This window comes from Giraffa tippelskirchi, chromosome X, assembly GCF_054371585.1.
Source record: "Giraffa tippelskirchi isolate mGirTip1 chromosome X, T2T-mGirTip1v1.2.pri, whole genome shotgun sequence".
Lineage (NCBI taxonomy): Eukaryota > Metazoa > Chordata > Mammalia > Artiodactyla > Giraffidae > Giraffa > Giraffa tippelskirchi.
In genome coordinates, this window is record NC_137289.1 from 18032336 (window position 1) to 18055298 (window position 22963).

Consider the following 22963-nt stretch of genomic DNA (forward strand, 5'->3'; position numbering starts at 1 on the left):
TTTTATTTTAGTATTTCACCAGGGAGCTTTCAAGCTTCTTAATTAATAACAAAAACATGTTAAGCTGGACAGAAATGGCCTGACTGTAGTATATTCCTTTACTGAGTATCTGCAGTCTGGTCCCCCTCTGGCACAGGCTTTGGGAGCTCCCATTCTCTCCAAGGACCTGTGAGCAGTTCACACCTACAGCACTAGATCAGAGTGGACGTGAAATTCCAACACCAGCAGGTTGTTATAGGTGTTCTCTGAAAAGAACAGTGGTAACGTAATTAGTGCATCTAATGATCAGTGTGTTCACACACTTTATATTTTCAAAGGACCACAGCAGTGCTGTGCAGTAGAAATATAATGTGTGTCACATATATAATTTAAAATTTCCTAGTAGTCACATTAAAATTGTTAAAAGAAACATGTGAAGTTAATTTTAATGCATTTTATTTAGCCTAATACATTAAAAATATTATCATTTCAACGTGGAAGTACTATAAGAGAGATTTTACATTCTGTTTTGGTACAAAGTCTTAGAAAATCAGGTGTGTAATATATGTACACAGCACATTTCATTTTGGACTGGCTGCATTTCAAGTGTTTAAGAGCCATATGTGGCTACTGGCTACCATATCGGATAGCCCAGGCCCAAAGGAACTTGTAGAGCAAGTTGTCTTATAAAGATGGACCTAGGTTTGTTCATTTTTCCAGTAGTCATGTATGGATGTGAGAGTTGGACCATAAAGAAAGCTGAGCACCGAAGAATTGATGCTGTTGAACTGTGGTGTTGGAGAAGACTCTTGAGAGTCCCTTGGACTGCAAGGAGATCCAACCAGTCCATCCTAAAGGAAATCAGTCCTGAATATTCACTGGAAGGACTGATGCTGAAGCTGAAGCTCCAATACTTTGGCCACCCGATGAGAAGAACTGACTCATTGGGAAAGACCCTGATGCTAGGAAAGATTGAAGGTGAGAGGAGAAGGGGACGACAGAGGATGAGATGGTTGGATGGCATCACCAACTCAATGGACATGAGTTTGGGTAAACTCCAGGAACAGGTGATGGACAGGGGGGCCTGGTGTGTTGCAGTCCACGGGGTTGCAGAGAGTCAGACACAACTGAGTGACTGAACTGAACTGAACTGAACTGAAGGTTTGTTCATGGGTTAATTAAAAAAAAAATTATCAAACCTCGACTCTATGCTAGGCACTGAAGGGGGAAACGAAAGAGTGCAGTACAGTGTCTGCCATCAAAGCAGTCACATGTAAGAAGTGAAGTCATTCTGGCTATAATTTATAATGCCTCCAACTATAAGGCAGTTTTTGTGATGAATTCTCAAGCAAGTGATTTACATAGTAAAATACTGTCTTTAGAGGAAAAAGTAATCGTTGTCAGTTGAAGTAATTAGGGATGTTTCATGGAGGACAAGAGGATGGGACAAATAGAGTATTTATCGAAGGTGGAGAAAGGGGAGAGTCAACAGGTAAGGCAGTGGGTAGAGCTCAAGCAAAGATGTAGGACTGGTTACCTATCAGAAGAATTGTAAGAGAGTGAGTAGATTAGCTTGGCTGTAACTGGGAATTCACCTAAAGGGAATTGTAGAAAGAGAGGTGGGGTTTCTTTTGGCTGTAATATAGAGAGGTGAAATGTTTAGAGAGATGGCTAAGGTGCTTCTGTTAATAACCACGATGAATATAATAATAGCAGCCGCCATTTGAGTGATTAGAGATCAGTCCCTCTACTAAGCACTTTATATGTATTATGTCACTGAATCTTCTAAATGAGAAAGCTGAGTCTGTACAGAGGTTGAAAGACTTGCCTAAGGTCACACATTTAGAAAGTCAGCAGAGCAAAAGTTTGAATCTGAATGTATCTGAGTCCAGAGCATTCAGCTTAACCATTAGCAGTGATGCTCCCGAGAAGGTTGGGGGCTGTGATCTGTGTGCTTTGTCACAGGAGGCCCCTATCTCTATTGGCAGAGGTACTACAGGGGTGCTGAGGTATCATGTCAACATATGGTAGAGAATCTCCAGCCTTGGATTCTCAGAAATTTGTTTCTTCTGAAGAGATCCAAATGGGCCCAGTTCATATGATACCTCTATACTGGGTCTATACAACCCAATGTCCCATTATTTGGTTTCCTCTTGTCTCTTTCCTCAGTATCCTAAAGTCATACTAGAATGCCAGAATCTTCATAGACCACTTAGTTCAATACTCTGATCTTGTTTGTTATTGTTGTTGTTCAGTCACTAAGTCGTGTCCGACTACTCGTGACCCCATGGACTGCAGCATGCCAGGCTTCCCTGACCTTCACTATCTCCTGGAGTTTGCTCAAACTCATGTCCATTGAGTCAGTGATGCCATCCAACCATCTCATCCTCTTTCATCCCTTTCTCATCCTGCCTTCAATCTTTCTCAGCATCAGGGTCTTTTCCAATGAGTTGGCTCTTCGTCTCAGGTGGCCAAAGTATTGGAGCTTCAGCTTCAGCATCAGTCCTTCCAATGAATATTCAGGGTTGATTTCCTTTAGGATTGACTGATTTGATCTCCTTGCAGTCTAAGCGACTCTCAAGAGTCTTCTGTAGCACCACAGTTTGAAAGCACCAATTATTCAGTGCTCAACCTTCTTTATGGTCCAACTTTCACACCCGTACATGACTACTGGAAAAACCATAGCTTTGACTATATGGACCTTTGTCGGCAAAGTGGTATCTCTGCTTTTTAATTTTCTGTTTAGGTTTGTCATAAGTTTTCTTCCAAGGAGCAAGTGTCTTTTAATTTCATAGCTACAGTCACCATCCACAGTGAGTTTGGAGCCCAAGAAAATAAAATCTGTCACTGCTTCCACTTTTCATTCTTCTGTTTGACCTTCTGTATCCATTTGATCTTTTCCCCTTTCTATTTCATCTTCCATATCTGATCTTATAGGAAGAAAAAACTTCCTGAGACCCAGAGAGGAAAGGACTTGCTCAGAGTCATGGGGTTGCATAAGTGGCAGATCTGAGTCCCCATCAGGCTTCTTTCCACTCAGAGAACTCTGCTAACATTTTCAAAAGGCCTTCTCAATAGAAAGCAACATAGTCAGAATAAGAAATGTGTTTCAATGACTCTGAGTAATTGTTTTAGCTGTCTAAGGCTCTTTAACAATTGAAAAACTTTATCATAGATGATAGGTATCCCTGAATTAAGAAATGGATTTCAGCAATGACTGCTCGGAAATGAGTTTCTGTTAAGTGGACTTAGTAGTCTTATGAACTTTGATAAAATCAGATGTCCTTCAAATGGAAAAAATACTGAATGTGCTGAATAGAATAAAATTGTGCTTATGAACGCAACAAATCTCTAAAACTTACATTTAAAAAAAAGCACATGCTTTCAAAATTAAAACCTTACTCTGAATATGGTTCCAGTTGGAGAACAAATAATAAAAAAGCAATACTCACAGTTAAAAAGCATACTCAGATAATCACAGAGTGGAGGCCAGTTATTCTGGCAGGTGTTCAAGCTACCTTCCTTATGTGGCAAACCGTTCACTACTCAACACTTAGAGGCCCTCAAAGGTACCACCACTTTTAATTTTTTTGTCCTTTTTCTTCTGACTTCTAACATCATTTAAGACTCCTTTGCCCAATATTACACTGCCTGTTTTTCTACTTTCCTTGGAAGAAATAACAGTCTAGAAGCCGAAGGCCTGAAATAACTGGTTGCTACTGAATTTTTGCTGCTTTTTCTTGTGTCTGCTGGGATGTGGTGTTTGTCATGCTCTTAAGCAGGGCCAAGAGGGACCAAAAGAGGCAAAGGCTGTCCCTGCCATAGTGAAACATAGTCATTTCAGAAAACAGAACAAAAATCACAAAACAATTAGCAAATTAAAATAATACAAGATAACAGGGGCCTACTGTATAGCACAAGGAACTATTTAATATCTTGTAATAACCTATAATGAAAAGAACTTGAAAAACAATTTATATATAAATATATATATATATATATGTATCTGAATCACTTAGCTGTACACAGAAACATTGTAAGTCAACTGTGTTGTTGTTGTTGTTGTGTCACTAAGTCGTGTCTCACTCTTTGCAACCCCATAGACTGCAGCACGCCAGGCTTCCCTATCCTAAGCTATCTCCCAGAGCTTGCTCAAACTCATGTTCATTGAGTGGATGATGCCATCCAAACACCTCATCCTCTGCTGCCCCCTTCTCTTCCTGCCCTCATCTTTCTCAGCATCAGGGTCTTTTCCAATGAGTTGGCTATTCTCATCAGGTGACCAAATATTGGAGGTGGAGCTTCAGCTTCAGCATCAGTCCTTCCAATGAATATTCAGGGCTGATTTCCTTTATGACTGACTGGTTTGATCTCCTTGATGTACAACGGACTCTCAAGAGTCTTCTGCAGCACCACACTTTGAAAGCATCAGTTCTTTGGCGCTAAGCTTTCTTTATGGTCCAATTCTCATACCCGTACATGACTACTTGAAAAAGCATAGCTTTGACTATACAGACCTTTGTCAGCAAAGTGATGTTTCTGCTTTTTAATATGCTGTCTAGGTTTGTCACAGCTTTTATTCCAAAGAGCAAGCGTCTTTTAATTTTGTGGCTGCAGTAACTGTTCTGCAGTGATTTTGGAGCCCAGGAAGAGGAAATCTGCTACTGTTTCCACTTTTTCCATGCCTATTTGCCATGAGGTGATGGGACTGGATGCCATGATCTTCGTTTTTTGAGTGTTGAATTTTAAGGTAGTTTTTTTCACCCTCCTGTATCACTTTCATGAAGAGACTCTTTAGTTTGCTTCACATTATGCCATTAGAGTGGTATCATCTACTTATCAGAGGATTTGATATTTCTCCCAGCAATCTTGATTCCAGCTTGTGATTCATGCAGCCCAGCATGTTGCAATATGCATATAAGTTAAATAGGCAGGAGGTCTATATACAGCCTTGGCATATTCCTTTCCCAATTTGGAACCAGTCTGTTGTTCCATGTCTGATTCTAACTGTTGTTTCTTGACCTGCATATAGGTTTCTCAAGGGGCAGGTAAGATGGTCTGGTATTCCCATCTCTTTAATAATTTTCCACATTTGTTGTGATCCACACAGTAAAAGGCTTTAGCATAGTCAATGAAGCAGAAGTAGATTTTTTTCTGGAATGCCCTTGCTGTTTCTATGAACAAATGGATGTTGGCAATTTGCTATTTGGTTCTTTTGCCTTTTCTGATTCCAGCTTGTACACCTGAAGCTCTTAGTCCATGTACAGCTGAAGCCTCCCTTGAAGGAGTTTGAGCATTACTTTACTAGCATGTGAAATGAGCTCAGTTGTATGATAGTTTCAAAATTCCTTGGAATTGAATGAAAACTGACCTTTTCCAGTCCTGTGGGCACTGCTGAGCTTTCCAAATTTGCTGGCATATTAAGTGCAGAACTTTCACAGCATCATCTTTTAGGATTTTAAAAAGCTCAACTGGAATTCCATCACCTCCACTAGCTTTGTTCGTAGTGATGCTTCCTGAGGCCCACTTGACTTTGCGTTCCAGGATGTCTGCCTCTAGGTCAGGGATCACACCATCGTGGTTATCTGGGTCATGAAGATCTTTTTTATATAGTTCTTCTGTGTATTCTTGCCACCTCTTCTTAGCATCTTCCGCTTCTGTTAGATCCATACCGTTTCTGTCCTTTATTGTGTCCATCTTTACATGAGATGTTCCCATGGTATCTCAAATTTTCTTGAAGAGATCTTTAGTCTTTCCCATTCTATTGTTTTCCTCTATTTCTTTGCATTGATCATTTAGGAAGGCTTTCTTGTCTCTTCTTGCTATTCTTTGGGACTCTGCATTCAGATGGGTATATCTTTCCTTTTCTCCCTTGACTTTAGCTTCTCTTCCTTTCTCAGCTATTTGTAAGGCCTCCTCAGACAACCAGTTTGCCTTTTTGCATTTCTTTTTCTTGTCGATGGTCTTGATCACCACCTCCTGTACAATGTGACAAACCTCTGTCCCTAGCTCTTCAGATACTCTTTCTTTCAGACCTAATCCCTTGAATCTATTAGTCACTGTTTCATCCTAAGGGATTTGATTTAGGTCATACCTGATTGGCCCAGTGGTTTTCCCTACTATCTTCAATTTAAGTCTGAATTTTGCAATAAGGAGTTCATGATCTGAGCTACTGTCAGACCAGGAACTGATTGTTTACCATCATATGTAAAACCAGTTAAACATGTTATGTTTGCAGGTAAGGAAGAAATATGGGTTGCTGTTCATTTAGGACCCATGGAAGAGGTTGGAGAAAAGGGAGTAGGTATGCCAGAAATGATTCATTAGGTAGAAAGAGAAGGTTACAGATCAGATTACTAAAAAGATCATTGTTTCACCACTGATTTGAAAATTCAGCTTTCATGTAAAATAAACATACTAAATCCTCTATTTGAATTCTCAGATGTACCAGATAGATCTATTTTCTCTGATAGCAGATAATCTTATACTACTGCAATTGAATACAAGAAGATCCCATGTAAACTTCTCAACCTATCCTAGTCTGATGTATTTCAGATGAACATAATGTTTAGTTTATCAATTTTTCATTGGCTATTCTAAGATACTCAAAGAATTTTAAAACTATGAAAACTCTTGGTCTAAAATAGCAAGTGAAAAATAGTTAAAATACTGTCTTCAGCTATTTAGCATTTATTTAGAGACATGTACAGAAAAATAGTTGTAAAAAGTGTTCATATCACAGGGTGTATTCAGGTTTTAGTGCTTGGGGTTCTTTTTTTAAATGTTTATCCTTGTACTTTGAGTCTTTAACATAAAAATGGTAAACGACTTTAAGCTTAACATTTTCTAAAGCAAACATTATAAAGCAGGGGACATGATCTAGTATACACAGAATTATTTGTGTATTCACTCCTCCAGTAAGTCATCAATCATGCTTTGAGCAGTGACCATAATATTGTGTCTTGTGTTCAGGTGTTGGGATTGCAGAGATGAATGAAATATGCTTGTCCTTGTTGTATATTGTATATTGGGAAAGACGAATAGGTACATAAAAATTTCTAATACAAAATGGCAATTGCTTTAATATAAGTATCTGTAGGAGCACAGGAGCAGTGGACTCTGCTGGCATTGACAGCAGAGAGGCTTAAAAGCAGAAGCACCATTTGAGTTTGGCCTTAAAGAATGAGGACACTTTCATCACTCGGCCACTCTAGGTGCTGAAGGGAAAGCAATTTCTTCAAAGAGGAAGGAAACATCTAGCCCTATTTCATTATGTAGAGAAGCCACTAAACAGCTTCTTACTTGCAGTCTTAAATGATGCTAATGTGGAAAGATGGGCAAATATCAGAGACCAAAAAGAGAAAGTAAAAGGATCAAGGGAACAAGGGACTTTGGAAGAGTCCTGATCAGGAAGTAATAAAATGAGAACCTGCTTTGAAAAATGCAAGCAGATTTTTCTGAGGAAAGAACAACTCAAAGCTGCATTTAATGGAAGGAAGAAAGTGTGAAAGCAGTCTGCCTAAGCTCAGCATGTTATATTTGCAGATAAGGAAGAAATATGGGTTGCTGTTCATTTAGAACCCATGGAAGAGGTTGGAGAAAAAGGGGTAGGTATTCCAGCAATGATTCATTAGGTAGAAAGAGAATGTTAAAGATCAGATACTACTGTTACTTATTAAATAAATTAATCATAAGCCATAGACAGACACTTATTATCTAAAGGCACCAGAATGCCTAACCACTGAGAGAAGGCACCCCCAAGTACTGTGTCTTCAAGGAAAAAACAAGGGCTCATTACTCATGGCCTAACAGCAGCTGACAGAGGACATCCTAGGTTTGTGTGGGTGGTAGGGCAGAAAGAAGCAAGAAGTATGTATGTATATCTGTATGTATGTACATATTTATATTATCGATAAAAGGAGAAACCGTTTTTTCCTATGCATATTATTGTTCTAATATAATATCAGGTGTTTTACATAAATTGTTCTATTGAATCCCAGAATGACTCTAAGGTATAGATACATGCTATCATCATTCCCATTTTACAGATGAGAAAACTAAGTGTTGGCAGAAGTTAAGAAACTTACTCAAGGTCAAATAGCCTTTAGGTGGTGAAGCTATAAATTCAGATTAGATTTGAATCCTGTGGTCCCAACTGCTCAACTAGATACTGTTATATTCCCTCTGCTACAACCCTAGTCTCAGTCATCATCAGATCATACTTGTGTAGTGCCAAGAGCTTGAGACTCCTCTTTTCCTACAGAGTTCACAACATTCAGTGAACTTTCTAAAATGTAAATCAGATTGTATCACTTTCTTTATCAAACCATCTAGCAGCCCTCCACTGCACATAAGATAAAAGTCCAGGTTTTTACCGCAGAAGTCCCTACAAGACCTCCTCTCTGCCTCTCCAGTCTCAGTGTTCTCTTACTACTCTGCCCCTCTGTGACTGTACTGCAGTTACATCAAGCTTTGGCAGTTCCTCAGCACAATGGAGAAGAAAATGGCAACTCACTCCAGTATTCTTGCCTGGAGAATCCCGGGGACGGCGGAGCCTGGTGGGCTGCTGTCTATGGGGTCGCACAGGGTCAGACACGACTGAAGCGACTTAGCAACAGTAGCAGCAGCACACTGTTCTTGTTCTTGTATCATGACATGGCTACTTGCTATTCTACCTAAAATGCTCTTCTTCAAAATCTTCACACAACTGACTGTATCTCATTCTTCAAATCTTGATTCAGATATCAACTCCTCAGAGAAGGTTTCCCCACACCCTTTAGCCAAAGCAGCTCTTCTCTGCCCCACACCAATACCGTGAACCACCCCTTCACCTATGAAAATAGAAATTACTTGATGACAGGAACTATTGACTTTATGTCCTTCTCTGTAAGTCCAGAACCAAGAACAATATCTGACACATCTTAGGCACTCAAGACATATTTGTTTCCTAAAATACTGGTATTTTCTTAAAGTTTCATACTCATATGTATATAAACACACACATATATATATATATATATATTCTTTTTGTGAAATATGGGAGCTTGATGTCATCTCATAGAAATGAAATGTACACCCCTCTCCCCAAATTTCATCTCAATGTCAAGACTAATGATGCCACACATACACCAGGAAAATATGAAAATGATTGTTACTCACATAATGAGTTATGCATCAAAATAGAGTTAGGCCAAAAAAAAAGAGAAATAATAGTAGCTGTGAGGTGATGGGTAATTAGATGGTTGTGATTTTTTCATTCTATAGATGTAGGTATGGATATAGACAATCAAAACATCAAGTTCTATACCTTAAACATATGGAATTTTAATTTGTCCATTATAACTCAATAAAATTGAATAAACAATGGGATCAATCTCTATTACAATTTACCCATGATGTTTGTTTGACAACAAATTGAATAGTTAATTTAATTTAGATTTGTTTATGGAAAACATTTTGGCAGCTGGAGCAGGAGACCAGTAAAGCAGGTTAGTGTCCCACTGAATATCTTGTTCAAGAGTTACTATTGTGTATTCTGAATAGCAAAATGAGTGCCTAGGTTTCGTTCAATGTGTAGAACTCCAAAGAGTGCCATCGTGAGACACTGTATTGTGACTTTAATATGTGTAGAAAATGTGTGACCTTGATTTATATTTTGGGTATAATCTCTCAAGAGGCAAGAGATTCCGTGAGTTCTTTACCCTAAGTGAGACAACCTTGGATAGGAATTGTTTGACTTGGTCAGAACAGACGGTCAGCCCATTGGCAGTGGCCCAGAGATCTATAAAGGTGTAAAGATGAGGCCAGTTGTTGGCCCAGACATTCTGTGCTAAAATAGCTACCTGAAGTTTGGCCATTTGAGCTGACCTTTGGGTCCTGTCCTTTAGCAGGAACATTCTGATGAAGAGATGAAAAGTAGAAACTCTCAAGCAAGCTCAATCAAGTCTGATAGTAATGATAGCACTGATTAAGTGAATGAACTCCCTTTGGTTTCTGCTGTGTTGATCCTAAGGGGCTCCCCATGTGTCCAAGGGATCTAACAGATGAACTCTTGTAGCAGTGTGACATCTGATAGGGGGCTGAGCTATGCTGAGCTTCCAGAGTGCTACTTCCATAATCAAAGGCCAAATGGGCAGCTGGATATGGAGGGTCATAGGTTCAAGACCTGAGATAGTCTGTATTTCCAGGCAAGTCCAGCATGTACCCACATGTGCTATGCTAAGGTCATAGAGCATTGGGCCAAGGTGGGCAGTTCCCTGTATCAGAAGCCCAGCAGACTACCGGCCATCATTGATGGTACGGAAACTCCAAGATACATGAGAGAAGGTTGGTAAAGCTTGCACAGTGACGGAGTCTCAGGGGCGCTAATAGGAGTGCCTGTTCTTTGGCAATTTAGGCATTTTCTAGAATCGTTTGACACAGGGAGTCTCATTCAAGGCAGGCCTATTTGGAAATTACCGACCAAAAATACTGTGTATATGAGGAAATGTTGCCTCCAGAATGTAAAAATGTCTAAAACATGTTGGGCTTGTTTTAACAGTATGGGTAATAAGAAGCCTAAAAGCTATTTATCAGCCCTGTGAAGACGAGCAGTCCAGCACTTACCAAAGAGTTTTCAGCAACTTAACTGAAGTGGGGAGACCGTGTAATATGTGTGTCATAAGAATCTCCTCAAAGCAGGATGTCATCAGTGTGAGGTCCTAATTGTGTCCCTAGGACAAGCTAGAGCTGGTGAAAATATTGCCTTCAGAGACTGTGTGAGATGGCAGGTGTGGACAGTGGCCCCACTGAGTAGACAGGTGAAGGTGTAGCATTTCCCTTTGAAGGTGAAGGTTAAGTGTAGCTGAGAAGTTGATACAGGCAGTGAAAGCAGCATGCTAGCCAGATGCTTTGCTATGACTAAAAAGTTTTTACCAGTTATTCAGTGGAAGCAGTGTTTTCAATAATATAAATGGAGATGTAGTAAGTGGGGCTATGACACCAAGGGTACAAGTTCACACTGAGGCCCTGTTCTCATTTTACAGCTTTAAGATCAAGTAAAATTTGTCTGTTAAGTGCAGGAGTGGGGATAACCACATCCTCTCCAAATAGGTCTCCTGTAATGTGTTTCCATCTGCGAAGACCCTGCTTTGATTGAGATTGAATCTTTTTAAAAACAACTGAGGTGAAAAGTGTGATTGCAGCTAAGGGAAAAGGTCCATAGGGTCTCATATTTTAAAGGTGATTATAGGGGCAAAGACTTAATTTTATTACTCATTGAGTTAGATTATCCACATGCATTAGAGACTATATGGGGGTAATGGATGTTTTGGCTATGGGAAATGTAGGCAAGGCAATAATTCCAGTGGTTAAGGTTAGGTATATCTATTTCTATTTCATGATCCTTTATTCCCTGGCTGTTTTTAGTAGCTTTCCCAAATGTGGGCCAGAAGAGGAACAGAAATTGATGAGGGGTAAAAACCCAGTTGTCAAACATCTAAAGTGGAATCTGATTATTACACAGACCCACCGTCCCTACATCATCCCTCTCCCCAGATGGGACCTCTGCAACACACAGAAATACCAAGTCCTTTTCCTTCTCACCAGTGGGATGAAGCGTTCAGGAAGAAATCTTCAGTGCTCAGATATCTTCAGTCTGTAGTTCTCAGTCTTTACCCAGTCCTCATACCCAGAGTCTGAGTAAGTATGGACTGGCTGGTCTGGGCCCTAAACTGAAAGGATGCCACCTCCCTCCCTCTCACACACCTGACCCTTCCTTTCCTTCCCTCCCCATCATTAGAAAACAGATACACATCTTTTTGCTGCTTTTGATACTTTAATCATCAACATCTGAGTACTTTGATCTGTACAGAGGGGACCATCGTTGTTATGTTTGATCCCTGCACAAACGACTATTCTGCCGGTGCTTTTCCTGGAGTTGCAGCAGATTGCTCAAAGTCGGCCTCCAGGTGCGCACAGGGGGTTACTTGGAGAATTGTCGGGAGAAGTGCTGTAAGAACTGTTGTCGGGAGAAATGTTTGAAGAATCCTCCGTGGTTTCTTCATCTGCCATTGGCTGAGTTTTATCCTTCTTTTTATTCTGCCGGTGGTAGTAGAAGACGAGTATCGTCGACTTCTTCCCTTTCTTATTCCTGTTCTGATTCTGCTGAAGGGTTGATTCTACCTTCCTCATGATCTTTTGTATCTGGTAAGAAAACAAAGTCATCCAGAAAGACATTAGTGAGGGAGGATGGGAAGGAGAACTTTGAGAGAACGGGTGTGCATTGAGGAGGGGTTTGTGCCAGGCAGGGGCAGGGGGAGTCTTGGGTGGGGGATGAAGAGGAGGAACATGAGTGGGGGCATCTGACCTTCTCACTGTCCAAGCCCTTGGTCTGATCAGACATCTTTCTCTTCCTTCCTTCAGAACTTGAGACTTGTTCCTCCAAATTGACACTGTCTATCTCAGTCTCTGACTCCTCCTCCTTCACTTCCTCGATTAGGTCCGCCATGTTGTAGCAACAGTGGCCTACACCAAGGTGCCTGGCGTCTCTATATATACCTTCCCGGGACAATGAAGAGCCACAACTGTCAGTTTGATTGGTCAGCAAGAAATTTCTCCAGCCAATGGTAGCCCTGACACGGCTTGACGTCACAAGGCCCCACCTTCTAAGATCCATGGGGGAGGGGCAGGGTGCAGAGGAGTCTAGGTGCTCTGGTTGAGGAAAGAGAGTGCTTCCTCAAAACCATTAAAGAGCCTTTGCAATTTGACTTTCCACTTTTCCTCATTTGTCCAGTTCAGTTCTTGTGGTGTACAAGTTAGGGAGCCAGTGTTCCCTCCAAACCATTCCTCATGGCCACCCCCATTCAGTGATTAATTCTGTCATCTTCCAGATCTCATCACCTAGTGTTTGGTGTGTTTTTTTCTTTTTTTAAACTCTTTACTTTAGAAGTTTTAGATTTCCAGAATAATTGTGAAGAGTATAATCGTACACTCCATAACAAATTCCGCTTATTAACATTGTGCATTGCTATGGAACATTTGTTCAACTTAGTGAACCACACTGAAAGGGTATTATTAACTATAGTCGGGACTTTATCAGATTTTCTTGGTTTTTACCTAATGTCCTCTTGCCGTCCCAGTATCCCATCCAGGATACTACACTAAATTTATTCATTCCATGTTACGCTTTCTTAGTTCCTCTTTGCTGTGACACTTTTTTAGATTTCTTGTTTCTGAGTTCAGTTCAGTTCAGTCCCTCAGTCTTTTCTGTTTGGGACCGCATGGTCTGCAGCAGGCCAGGCTTCGCTGTCCATCACCAACTCCCGGAGCTTGCTCAAGCTCGAAGTTGGTGATATCATCCAACCAACTCCTCTGTCGTCCCCTTCTCTTCCTGCATTCAATCTTTCCCAGCATCGGAGTCTTCTCAAATGAGTCAGTTCTTCGGATCAGGTGGCCAAAGTTTTGGAGCTTCAGCTTCAGCATCAGTCCTTCCAATGAATATTCAGGACTGATTTCCTTTACAATTGACTGGTTTGATATCCTTGCAGTCCAACGGACTCTCAAGAGTCTTCTCCAGCACCACAGTTCATTGCTCAACTTTCTTTATGGTCCACTTCTCACATCCATCCAGGACTTATGGAAAAACCATATCTTTGAATACATGGACTTTTGTTGGCAAAGTCACGTCTCAGCTTTTTACTATGCTGTCTAGGTTATTCATAGATTTTCTTCCAAGGCAGAAGCATCTTTTAATTCCATGGATGCAGTCACCATCTCCAATGATTATGGAGCCCAAGAAAATAAAGTCTGTGACTGTTTCCATTGTTTCCCCATCTACTTGGCATGAAGTGATGGGACCGGATGCCATGATCTTTGTTGCTTTATCACTCCCTTCTTTCATTTTCATCAGAAGACGGTTTAGTTCCTCTATGCTTTCTGTGATAAGTGTGGTGTCATCGGCATATCTGAGGTTATTGATATTTATCCCAGCAGCCTTGATTCCAGCTTGTGCTTTCTCCAGCCCCGCATTTCACATAATGTACTCTGCATATAAGTTAAATAAGCAGGGTGACAATATACAATCTTCACGTACTCCTTTCCCAATTTGGAACTGTTGCTTCTTGACCTGCATACAGATTTCTTAGGAGGCAGGTAAGGTGGTATGGTATTCCTGTCTGGTAAAAGTTTTCCACAGTTTGTTATGATCCACACAGTCAAAGGCTTTGTCTTAGCCAATAAAGCAGATGTAGATGTTTTGTGGAATTCTCTTACTTTTTGTATGATCCAGCGGATGTTGGCAATTTGATGTCTGATTCCTGTGCCTTTTCTAAATACAACTTAAACATCTGGAAATTGTTGCTTCATGTACTGCTGAAGTCTAGCTTGGAGAGTTTTGAGTATTACTTTACCAGCCAGTAAGATGAGTGCGGTTGTGTGGTAGTTTGAGCATTCTTTGGCATTACCTTTCTTTGGGATTGGAATGAAAACTGATGTTTTCCAGCCCTGGGGCCGCCGGTGACTTTTCCAAATTTGCTGGCATATTGAGTGCAGAACTTTCACAGCATTGTCTTTAGGATTTGCAATAGCTCCCCTAGAATTCCATCCCCTCCACTAGCTTTGTTCCTAGTGATGCTTCTGAGGCCCAGTTGACTTCGTGTTCCAGGATGTCTGGCTCTAGGTCAGGGATCACACCATCCTGGTTATCTCGGTCATTAAGATCTTTTTGTATAGTTCTTCTGTGTATTCTTGCCACCTCTTCTTAGTATCTTCCACTTCTGTTAGGTCCATACCATTTCTGTCCTTTATTGTGCCCAACTTTGTATGAAATGTTCCCTTCGTATCTCTAATTTTCTTGAAGAGATCTTTAGTCTTTCCCATTCTATTGTTTTCCTCTATTTCTTTGTACTGATCACTTGGGAAGGCTTTCTTATCTCTCCTTGCTATTCTTTGGAACTCTGCATTCAGATGGGTATGTCTTTCCTTTTCTCCTTTGCCTTTAGCTGCTCTTCTTTTCTCAGCTATTTGGAAGCCCTCCTCAGACAGCCCTTTTGCCTTTTTACATTTCTTTTTCTTGTCGATGGTCTTGATCACCACCTCCTGTACAGTGTTACAAACCTCCACCCATAGTTCTTCTGGCATTCTGTCTATCATATCTAGTCCTTTGCATCTACTTGTCACTTCCACTGTATCATTGTAAGGGATTTGATTTAGGTCATATCTGAATGCCCTAGTCATTTTCCCTGCTTTCTTCAATTGAAGTCTGAATTTTGCAACAAGGAGTTCATGATCTGAGCCACAGTCAGACGGGGAGCTGACTGTTTACCATCATATGGAAAACCAGTTATCCCAGTGCAGATTACTAAACAGATCATTGTTTCACCACTGATTTGAAAATTCATTCAGGTAAAATAAACATACCAAAGTTTCTATTTGAATTCTCAGTTACACCATTGAGATATATTTTCTCTGATAGCAGATAATCTACTACTACTGTACCTGGATACAAGAAAATCCCATGTAAATTTCTCAGCCTATCCTAGTCTAATGCATTTATAACTTCAGATGAACAAAATGTTTATCAATTTTTCATGGGCTGTTCAAAAATACTCAAAGATTTTAAAGCTATGAAAAGTAGTGTTCTAAATTAGCAAGTGAAAAATATTTCAAATGCTGTCTTTATCTATTTAGCATCCATTTAGAGCCATGTACAGACAAATAGTTGTAAAAAGTGTGCCTATCACAGAGTGTTTTCAGTTTTTAGTGCTTAGGGTAATTTTTTTAAAGTTCATCCCTCTATTTTGAGTTTTTAACAATAAAAATGGTAAATGATTTTAAGCTTAACATTTTCTAAGCAAACATTATAAAGCAGGAAACATGATTTAGTACATGCAGAATGATTTGAGTACTCACTCCTCCAGGAGTGCATCAATCATGCCTTGAGCAGTGACCATAATTTTGTGTGTTGTGTTCAGGTGTTGGGATTGCAGAGATGAACGAAATATGCTTGTCCTTGTTGTATATTGTATATTGGGGAAGACAAATAAGTATATGAAAAATTCTAATACAAAATGGCAATTGCTTTAATGCAAGTATCTGTAGGAGCACAGAAGCAATGGACTCTGCTGGCCTTGGCAGCAGAGAGGCTTCAGAGCAGAAGCACCATTTGAGTTTAGCCTTAAAGAATGAGGACATTTTCATCACTTGGCTGCTCTAGGTGCAGAAGGGGAAGCAATTCCTTCAAAGAGGAAGGAAACATCTAGTCTTATTTCATTATGTAGAGAAGCCACTAAACAGCTTCTTACTTTCAGTCTTAAATGATGCTAATGTGGAAGGATGGGCAAATATCAGAGAATGAAACAGGAAAGTAAAAGGATCCAGGGAACAAGCGACTTTGGAAGAGTCCTGATCAGGAAGTAATAAAATGAAGACCTGCTTTGAAAAATGCAAGAAGATTTTTCTGAGGAAAGAAGAACTCAAAGCTGCATTTGGAAAGAAGCAACTGGGAAAACAGTCTAACTAAGCTCAGCATGTTATGTTTGCAGATAAGGAAGAAATATGGGTTGCTGTTCATTTAAGATCCATGGAAGAGGTTGGAGAAGAGGATGTAGGTATTCCAGCAATGATTCATTAGATAGAAAGAGAAGGTTAGAAATCAGATACTACTATATTCATTAAATAAATTAATTATAAGCCGTAGACAGACACTTATTATCTAAAGGTACCAGAATGCCTAACCACTGAGAGAAGGTGCTCCCAAATACTCTGTCTTCTAGGATAAAAGACGGGCTCATTACTCATGGCTTAACATCAGCTAACACAGGACATCCTAGGTTTGGAATTGGAGGGTAGGGGAGAAGGAAACAAAAAGTATGTACTTACGTATGTATGTATGTACGTATTTATATTATCAATAAAAACAGAAGCCATTTAATCATATGCTTAGTATTGTTCTAATATAATGTCAGGTGTTTTACATAAATTGTTCCATTCAATCCCAGAATGACTCTAAGATACAGATACATGCAATCATCATTCCCATTTTACAGATGAGAAAACTAAGTGTTATCAAAATTTAGAACATTACTCAAGGTCATATAGCTTTTAGATGGTGAGATTGGACTTGAAATCCTGTGGTCCCAACTGTTCGACTAGATACTGTTATGCTCCCTCTGCTGCAACCCCTGTCTCAGTTATCATTATATCATACTTCTGTAGTGTTAAGAGGCTGAGACTCCTCTGACTCTACAGAGTTCACAACATTCAGTGAACTTTATAAAACGGAAATCAGACTATATCACTTCCTTTATCAAACTATCAAACAGCCCTCCACTGCACAGAAGATAAAGTCTAGATTCTTACTGCACAAGTCCCTACAAGACCTCACCTCTGCCTCTCTAGCCTCAGTCTTCTCACTCTGCTGTGCTCTTCTCTGACTGATCTCCAGTCACACTCAACCTTTTATAGCTCCTCAGCACACTGTTCTTGCCTCACGACATGGCTACTTGCTATTCTACCTATAATGCTGTACTTCAAACTCTTCACACAACCGACTGTATCTCATTCTTCAACTCTTGATTCAGATATCAACACCTCAGAGAAGGTTTCCCCATACCCTTTAGCTACAAGCTGTCCTCTGCCCCACACCAATACCATGAACCACCCCTTGCCCATGAAAATAGAAATTACTTGATGACAGGAACTATTGACTTTATGTTCTTCACTGTAAGTCCAGAACCAAGAACAATATCTGACACATACTAGGCCCTCAAGCCATATTTGTTTCCTGAAATAGTGATATCTTTCTCATATGTATAAATACGTATATACATATATATATATATATATATGTGCACACACATATATATGGTTTTGTGAAATATGGGAGCTTGATATCATCTCATAGAAGTGGATGTACACCGCCCACCCCAAATTTCATCTCAATGTGAAGACTAATGATTTCATACATACACCAAGAATATATGAAAATGATTGTTACTCACATAATCATTTATGCATCAAAAATAGAGTTAGGCCAAATAAAAAAGAGAAAGAATAGTAACTGTGAGGTGATGGGTCATTACATGATTGTGATTCTTTCATTCTATAGATGTAGGTATGGATATAGATACAATCAAAGCATCAAGTTCTACACCTTAAACATAGGCAATTTTATATGTCCATGACAAGTCGATAAACTGAATAAACAATGAGATCAAACTCTGTTACAATTTACCCATTATGTTTGTTTGATAACTAAAGCATTGCATGGTTAATTTAATTTCAACTTGTTTATGGAAGCCATTATGGCACCTGTAGTGTGCGACCAGTAAAGGAAATGAGTGTTCCATTGAATATCTTGTTCAAGAGCTACTATTTTGTATTCTCAGAAGTAAAATGAGTGGGTTTCTATCAATGTGTAGAACTCTGAAGAGGACAAGGAGTGCCGTGGTGAGACATTGTGTTGTGGCTTTCATATGTGGAGAAATGTGTGACCTTGATTTACATTTTGGGTATAATTTCTCCAGAGGCAAGAGATTCCGCGAGTTCTTCACCCTAAATGAGACAAGCTTGGATAGGAATTGTTTGACTTGGCCAGAATAGACGGTCAGCCCATTGGCAATGGCCCAAAGATCTATAAAGATGTGAAGATGAGGCCAATTATTGGCCACGCATTGTCTGCAAAGGTAACTACATAAAGTTTGAACATTTGAGCTGACCTTTGGGTCCTGTCCTTCATAAGAACATTCTGATGAAGAGATGAAAAGTAGCAACTCTCAACCAAGCTCCATCAAGTGTCATGGTGATGATACCATTGGTTAAGTGAATGATCTTAACCTTTGGTTTTCACTGTGTTGATGCTAAGGGGCTCCCCAGGTGTCCAGGGGTTCTAAGAGATGAACTCTTGTAGCAGTGTGGCATCTGACAAGGGGCTGAGCACAGGGGAAGGTACCCTCTCCTGAAGATAGGGTATGCAGAGGGCCCAGGGTCAGCTCCATCCTATAGCAAGGAGGCCTCACTAGCTATGCTGAGCTTGCAGAGTGCTACTTCTGTAATCAAAGGCCAAGTGGGCAGCTGGATATGGAGGGTCATAGGTTCAAGACCTGAGATAGTCTGTACTTCCAGGCAAGTCCAGCATGTACCCACATGTGCTACACTAAGGTCATAGAGCATTGGGCCAAGGTGGGCAGTTCCTTGTATCAGAAGCCCATGAGACTAATAGCTATCACTGATAGTACAGGGACTCCAAGTTACGTGAGAGAAAGTTGCTAAAGCTTGCACAGTGAAGGAGTCTAAGGGGCTCCTAATAGGAGTGCTTGTTCTTTGGCAATTTAGGCAGATTCTAGAATCTTTTGACACAGGGAGTCTCATTCAAAGCAGGCCTATTTGGAAGTTACCAACCGAAAATACTGTGTATGTGAGGAAGTGTTGCCTCCAGAATCTAAAAATTTCTAAAACATGTTGGGCTTGTCTTAACAGTATGGATACTTCATAGAAGACTAAAATTTGTTTCTCGTCATTGGCAAGATTGGAGCAGTACTCAACTTACCAAAGAATTTTCAGGAACTTAACTGATGTGGTGGGACTGTGTACTAGTGTGTCATAGGAATCTCCTCAAAGCAGGATGTCATCAGTGTGAGGTCCTAATTGTGTCCCCGTGACAAGCTAGAGCTGGTGAAAATATTGCCTTCAGAGACTGTGTGAGATGGCAGGTGTGGACAGTGGCCCCACTGAGTAGACAGGTGAAGGTGTATTGTGTTCCTCTGAAGGTGAAGGTTAAGTGTAGCTGAGAAGTTGTTGATATAGGCAGTGAAAACAGCATGCTAGCCAAATGCTTTGCTATGACTAAAAAGTATTTACCAGTTGTTCGGTGGAAGTAGTATTTTCAATAATATCAATGGAGATCTAGCGAGTGGGGCCGTGACACCAAGGGTACAAGTTCACACTGAGGCCCTGTTCTCATTTTACAGCTTTAAGATCAAGTAAAATTTGTCTGTTAAGTGCAGGAGTGGGGATAACCACACCCTCTCTAAATAGGTCTGCTATAATGGGTTTCAATCTGCAAAGACCCTGCTTTCATTGAGACTGAATCTTTTTAAAAACAACTGAGGTGAAAAATGTGACTGTAACTAAGGGGAAAGGTCTGTTCGGTGTCATATTTTGAAGGCTGATTATAAGGGCCAAAGACTTAATTTTATTACTCATTGAGTCAGATTATCCATGTGCACTAGAGGCTATTTGGGGTAATGGAGGTTTTGGCTATGGGAAATGTAGGCAAGGCAACAATTCCAATGTTTAAGGTTAGGTATATCTCTTTCTATTTCATGTTCCTTTATTCCCTGGCTGTTTTTATCAGGTTGCCCAAATGTGGGCCAGAAGAGGAACAGAAATTGATGACGCGTAAAAACTCAGTTGTCAAACATCAAAAGTGGAATCTGATTATTACACACGGCCACCACCCCTACATCATCCCTCTCCCCAGGTGGGTCCTCTGAAACACACAGAAATACCACGTCCTTTTCCTCCTCACCAGGGGGATATGGTGTTCAGGAAGAAATCTTCAGTCTGCAGTGCCCAGTGTTCACCCAGTCCTCATTCCCAGTGTCTGAGTAAGTATGGACTGGCTAGTCTGGGCCCTAAACTGCAAGGATGCCACCTCCCTCCCTCTCACACACCTGACCCTTCCTTTCCTTCCCTCCCCATCATCAAAAAACATATACACATACATGTTTTTACAACTTGTTGATACTTTAATCAACATCTGAGTACTTGGGTCTGTACAGAGGGGACCATCGTTGTTATGTTTGATCCCTGCACAAACGACTATTCTGCCGGTGCTTTTCCTGGAGTTGCAGCAGATTGCTCAAAGTCGGCCTCCAGGTGCGCACAGGGGGTTACTTGGAGAATTGTCGGGAGAAGTGCTGTAAGAACTGTTGTCGGGAGAAATGTTGGAAGAATCCTCCGCGGTTTCTTCATCTGCCGTTGGCTGAGTTTTATCCTTCTTTTCTTTCTGCGGGTGGTAGTAGAAGACGAGTATCGTCGACTTCTTCCCTTTCTTATTCCTGTTCTGATTCTGCTGAAGGGTTGATTCTACCTTCCTCATGATCTTTTGTATCTGGTAAGAAAACAAAGTCATCCAGAAAGACATTAGTGAGGGAGGATGGGAAGGAGAACTTTGAGAGAACGGGTGTGCATTGAGGAGGGGTTTTGTTCCAGGCAAGGGCACGGTATATCTCGGGTAGGGGATGAAGAGGAGGAACATGAGTAAGGTAATCTGACCTTCTCACTGTCCAAGCCCTTGGTCTGATCAGACATCTTTCTCTTCCTTCCTTTAGAACTTGAGAATTGTTGCTCCAAATTGACACTGTCTATCTCAATCTCTGACTCCTCCTCCTTCACTTCCTCAATTAGGTCTGCCATGTTGTAGCAACAGTGGCCTACACCAAGGTGTCTGGCGTCTCTATATATACCTTTCCAGCACAATGAAGAACCACATTCGTCAGCTTTGATTGGTCAGCAAGAAATTTCTCCGGCCAATGGTAGCCCTGACATGGCTTGACATCACAAGGCACCACCTTTGAACATCATGGGGAAGGGGCAGGGTCCAGAGTCTACGTCCTCTGGTTTGAGGAACGGAGTGCCTCCTCAACACCCATTAAAGAGGTTTCACAAGTTGACTTTCCACGTTTCCTCATGTTGTCTGGTTCAGTTCTTGTGATGTACAAGTTAGGGAGCAGTTGTTCCCTCCAATCATTCCTCATGGCCAACCCCATTCAGTGTTTAATTCTCTTGTCCTCCAGATCTCATCATCTATTATTTCCTGTTTTTGTTTGCAAAAAAGTTTTTACTTTAGAAGTTTTATATTTACAGAAAAATTGTGAAGAATATATTAATATACTCCACAACCAATACCCCTTTAACATTGTACATTAGTATGGAACATTTGTTCAACTTAGTGAACCAACACCGAAAGAGTATTATTAACTAAAGTCTGGACTTTATCAGATTTCCTTGGTTTATACCTAATGTCCTTTTGCCATCCCAGTATCCTGTCCATGATACTACACTAAATTGAGTTATTCCATGTTTTGCCTTCTTAGGTTCCTCTGTGCTGTGACAATTTTTTAGATTTCTCGTTTCTGAGGACCCTGACAGCTTGGAGTTTTGCGTTTTGGTTTTTACATTAGATCCTGAGATGTTATGGGTCTTACCATGAAAAGTTTTTATAAATTTCTTCTTCCAGAGAACCTCATATCACGTTAGTACTATCAGTGTTGTGGACCTCCCCGTGGCCGTGGTTGAATTAATCTCTTGGCTTTGTCACAGAGGTGACACACATGTTCCTCTCTAGATCCCAAAAGATCAAGTTCATTTGTATTCATGAGGCATAGGTGGCAGCATCAGAGCATTTTGTAAAGTACTAGTGAATCCACCTACCAATGCAGGAGATGTGGGGGATGTAGGTTTGATCCCCTGGAGGAGGCAATGGCAACCCACTCCAGTATTGTCTGGGGAATCCCATGGACAGACGATCCTGGCTGGCTACAATTCATGGGGTCACAAAGAGCAGATATGACTGACCACACCACACACACACACACACACACACAGACACATAGAGAATCATTTACTTTTATATATCATACTTTCAGCATCCCACATAGTAACTGCTCTTCCTCCATGTGAGTGACCATCTTGTCTACTGAATAGACTATCAGTTTTTCTCCTGAGTTCTATATAGAAAGGGGGCCAACACATGGTTGAGACACAACCAGTGTTCACATGGTAAGGCTCGTCTCTTTGAGGTTAGTATCAGTCACAGGTTTGTTTGAAATTGATCCACATGATTCAACCTGAGACCCACACATAAGTCCAGGTTGATATACAGAATGAAGAACTGCTTTAAGGAGGGCCCCAATGCAATAATCCTTTCACTATATGCCTACTGGCTAAACTGATTTATGTTGGTCAGAGCTTTAGCAGGCACTCACAAATGCAGCACAAAGAA

At 40.6% G+C, this 22963-nt stretch overlaps 3 protein-coding genes across 3 annotated transcripts in view; 1 reads left to right on the forward strand and 2 right to left on the reverse strand.

Annotated features, from left to right (window-relative positions):
* LOC145535574 (heparan-sulfate 6-O-sulfotransferase 2-like) overlaps positions 1–22963 on the forward strand; it is a 163849-nt gene that overhangs the window by 112878 nt on the left and 28008 nt on the right. The gene's annotated exons all lie outside the window — the stretch shown is intronic.
* On the reverse strand, positions 11775–12485 carry LOC145535830 (uncharacterized). Its single transcript, XM_081564168.1, has 2 exons — positions 12326–12485; positions 11775–12162 (listed from the first exon to the last, which is right to left on the reverse strand). Exons 1-2 carry the CDS (start codon positions 12464–12466, stop codon positions 11911–11913), a joined length of 393 nt encoding a protein of 130 aa, XP_081420294.1. The 5' UTR covers positions 12467–12485; the 3' UTR covers positions 11775–11910.
* Positions 20683–21394, reverse strand: LOC145535421 (uncharacterized). The gene is made up of 2 exons (XM_081563851.1): positions 21235–21394; positions 20683–21070 (listed from the first exon to the last, which is right to left on the reverse strand). The coding sequence occupies exons 1-2, from the start codon at positions 21373–21375 to the stop codon at positions 20819–20821; spliced, it is 393 nt and encodes a 130-aa protein (XP_081419977.1). The 5' UTR covers positions 21376–21394; the 3' UTR covers positions 20683–20818.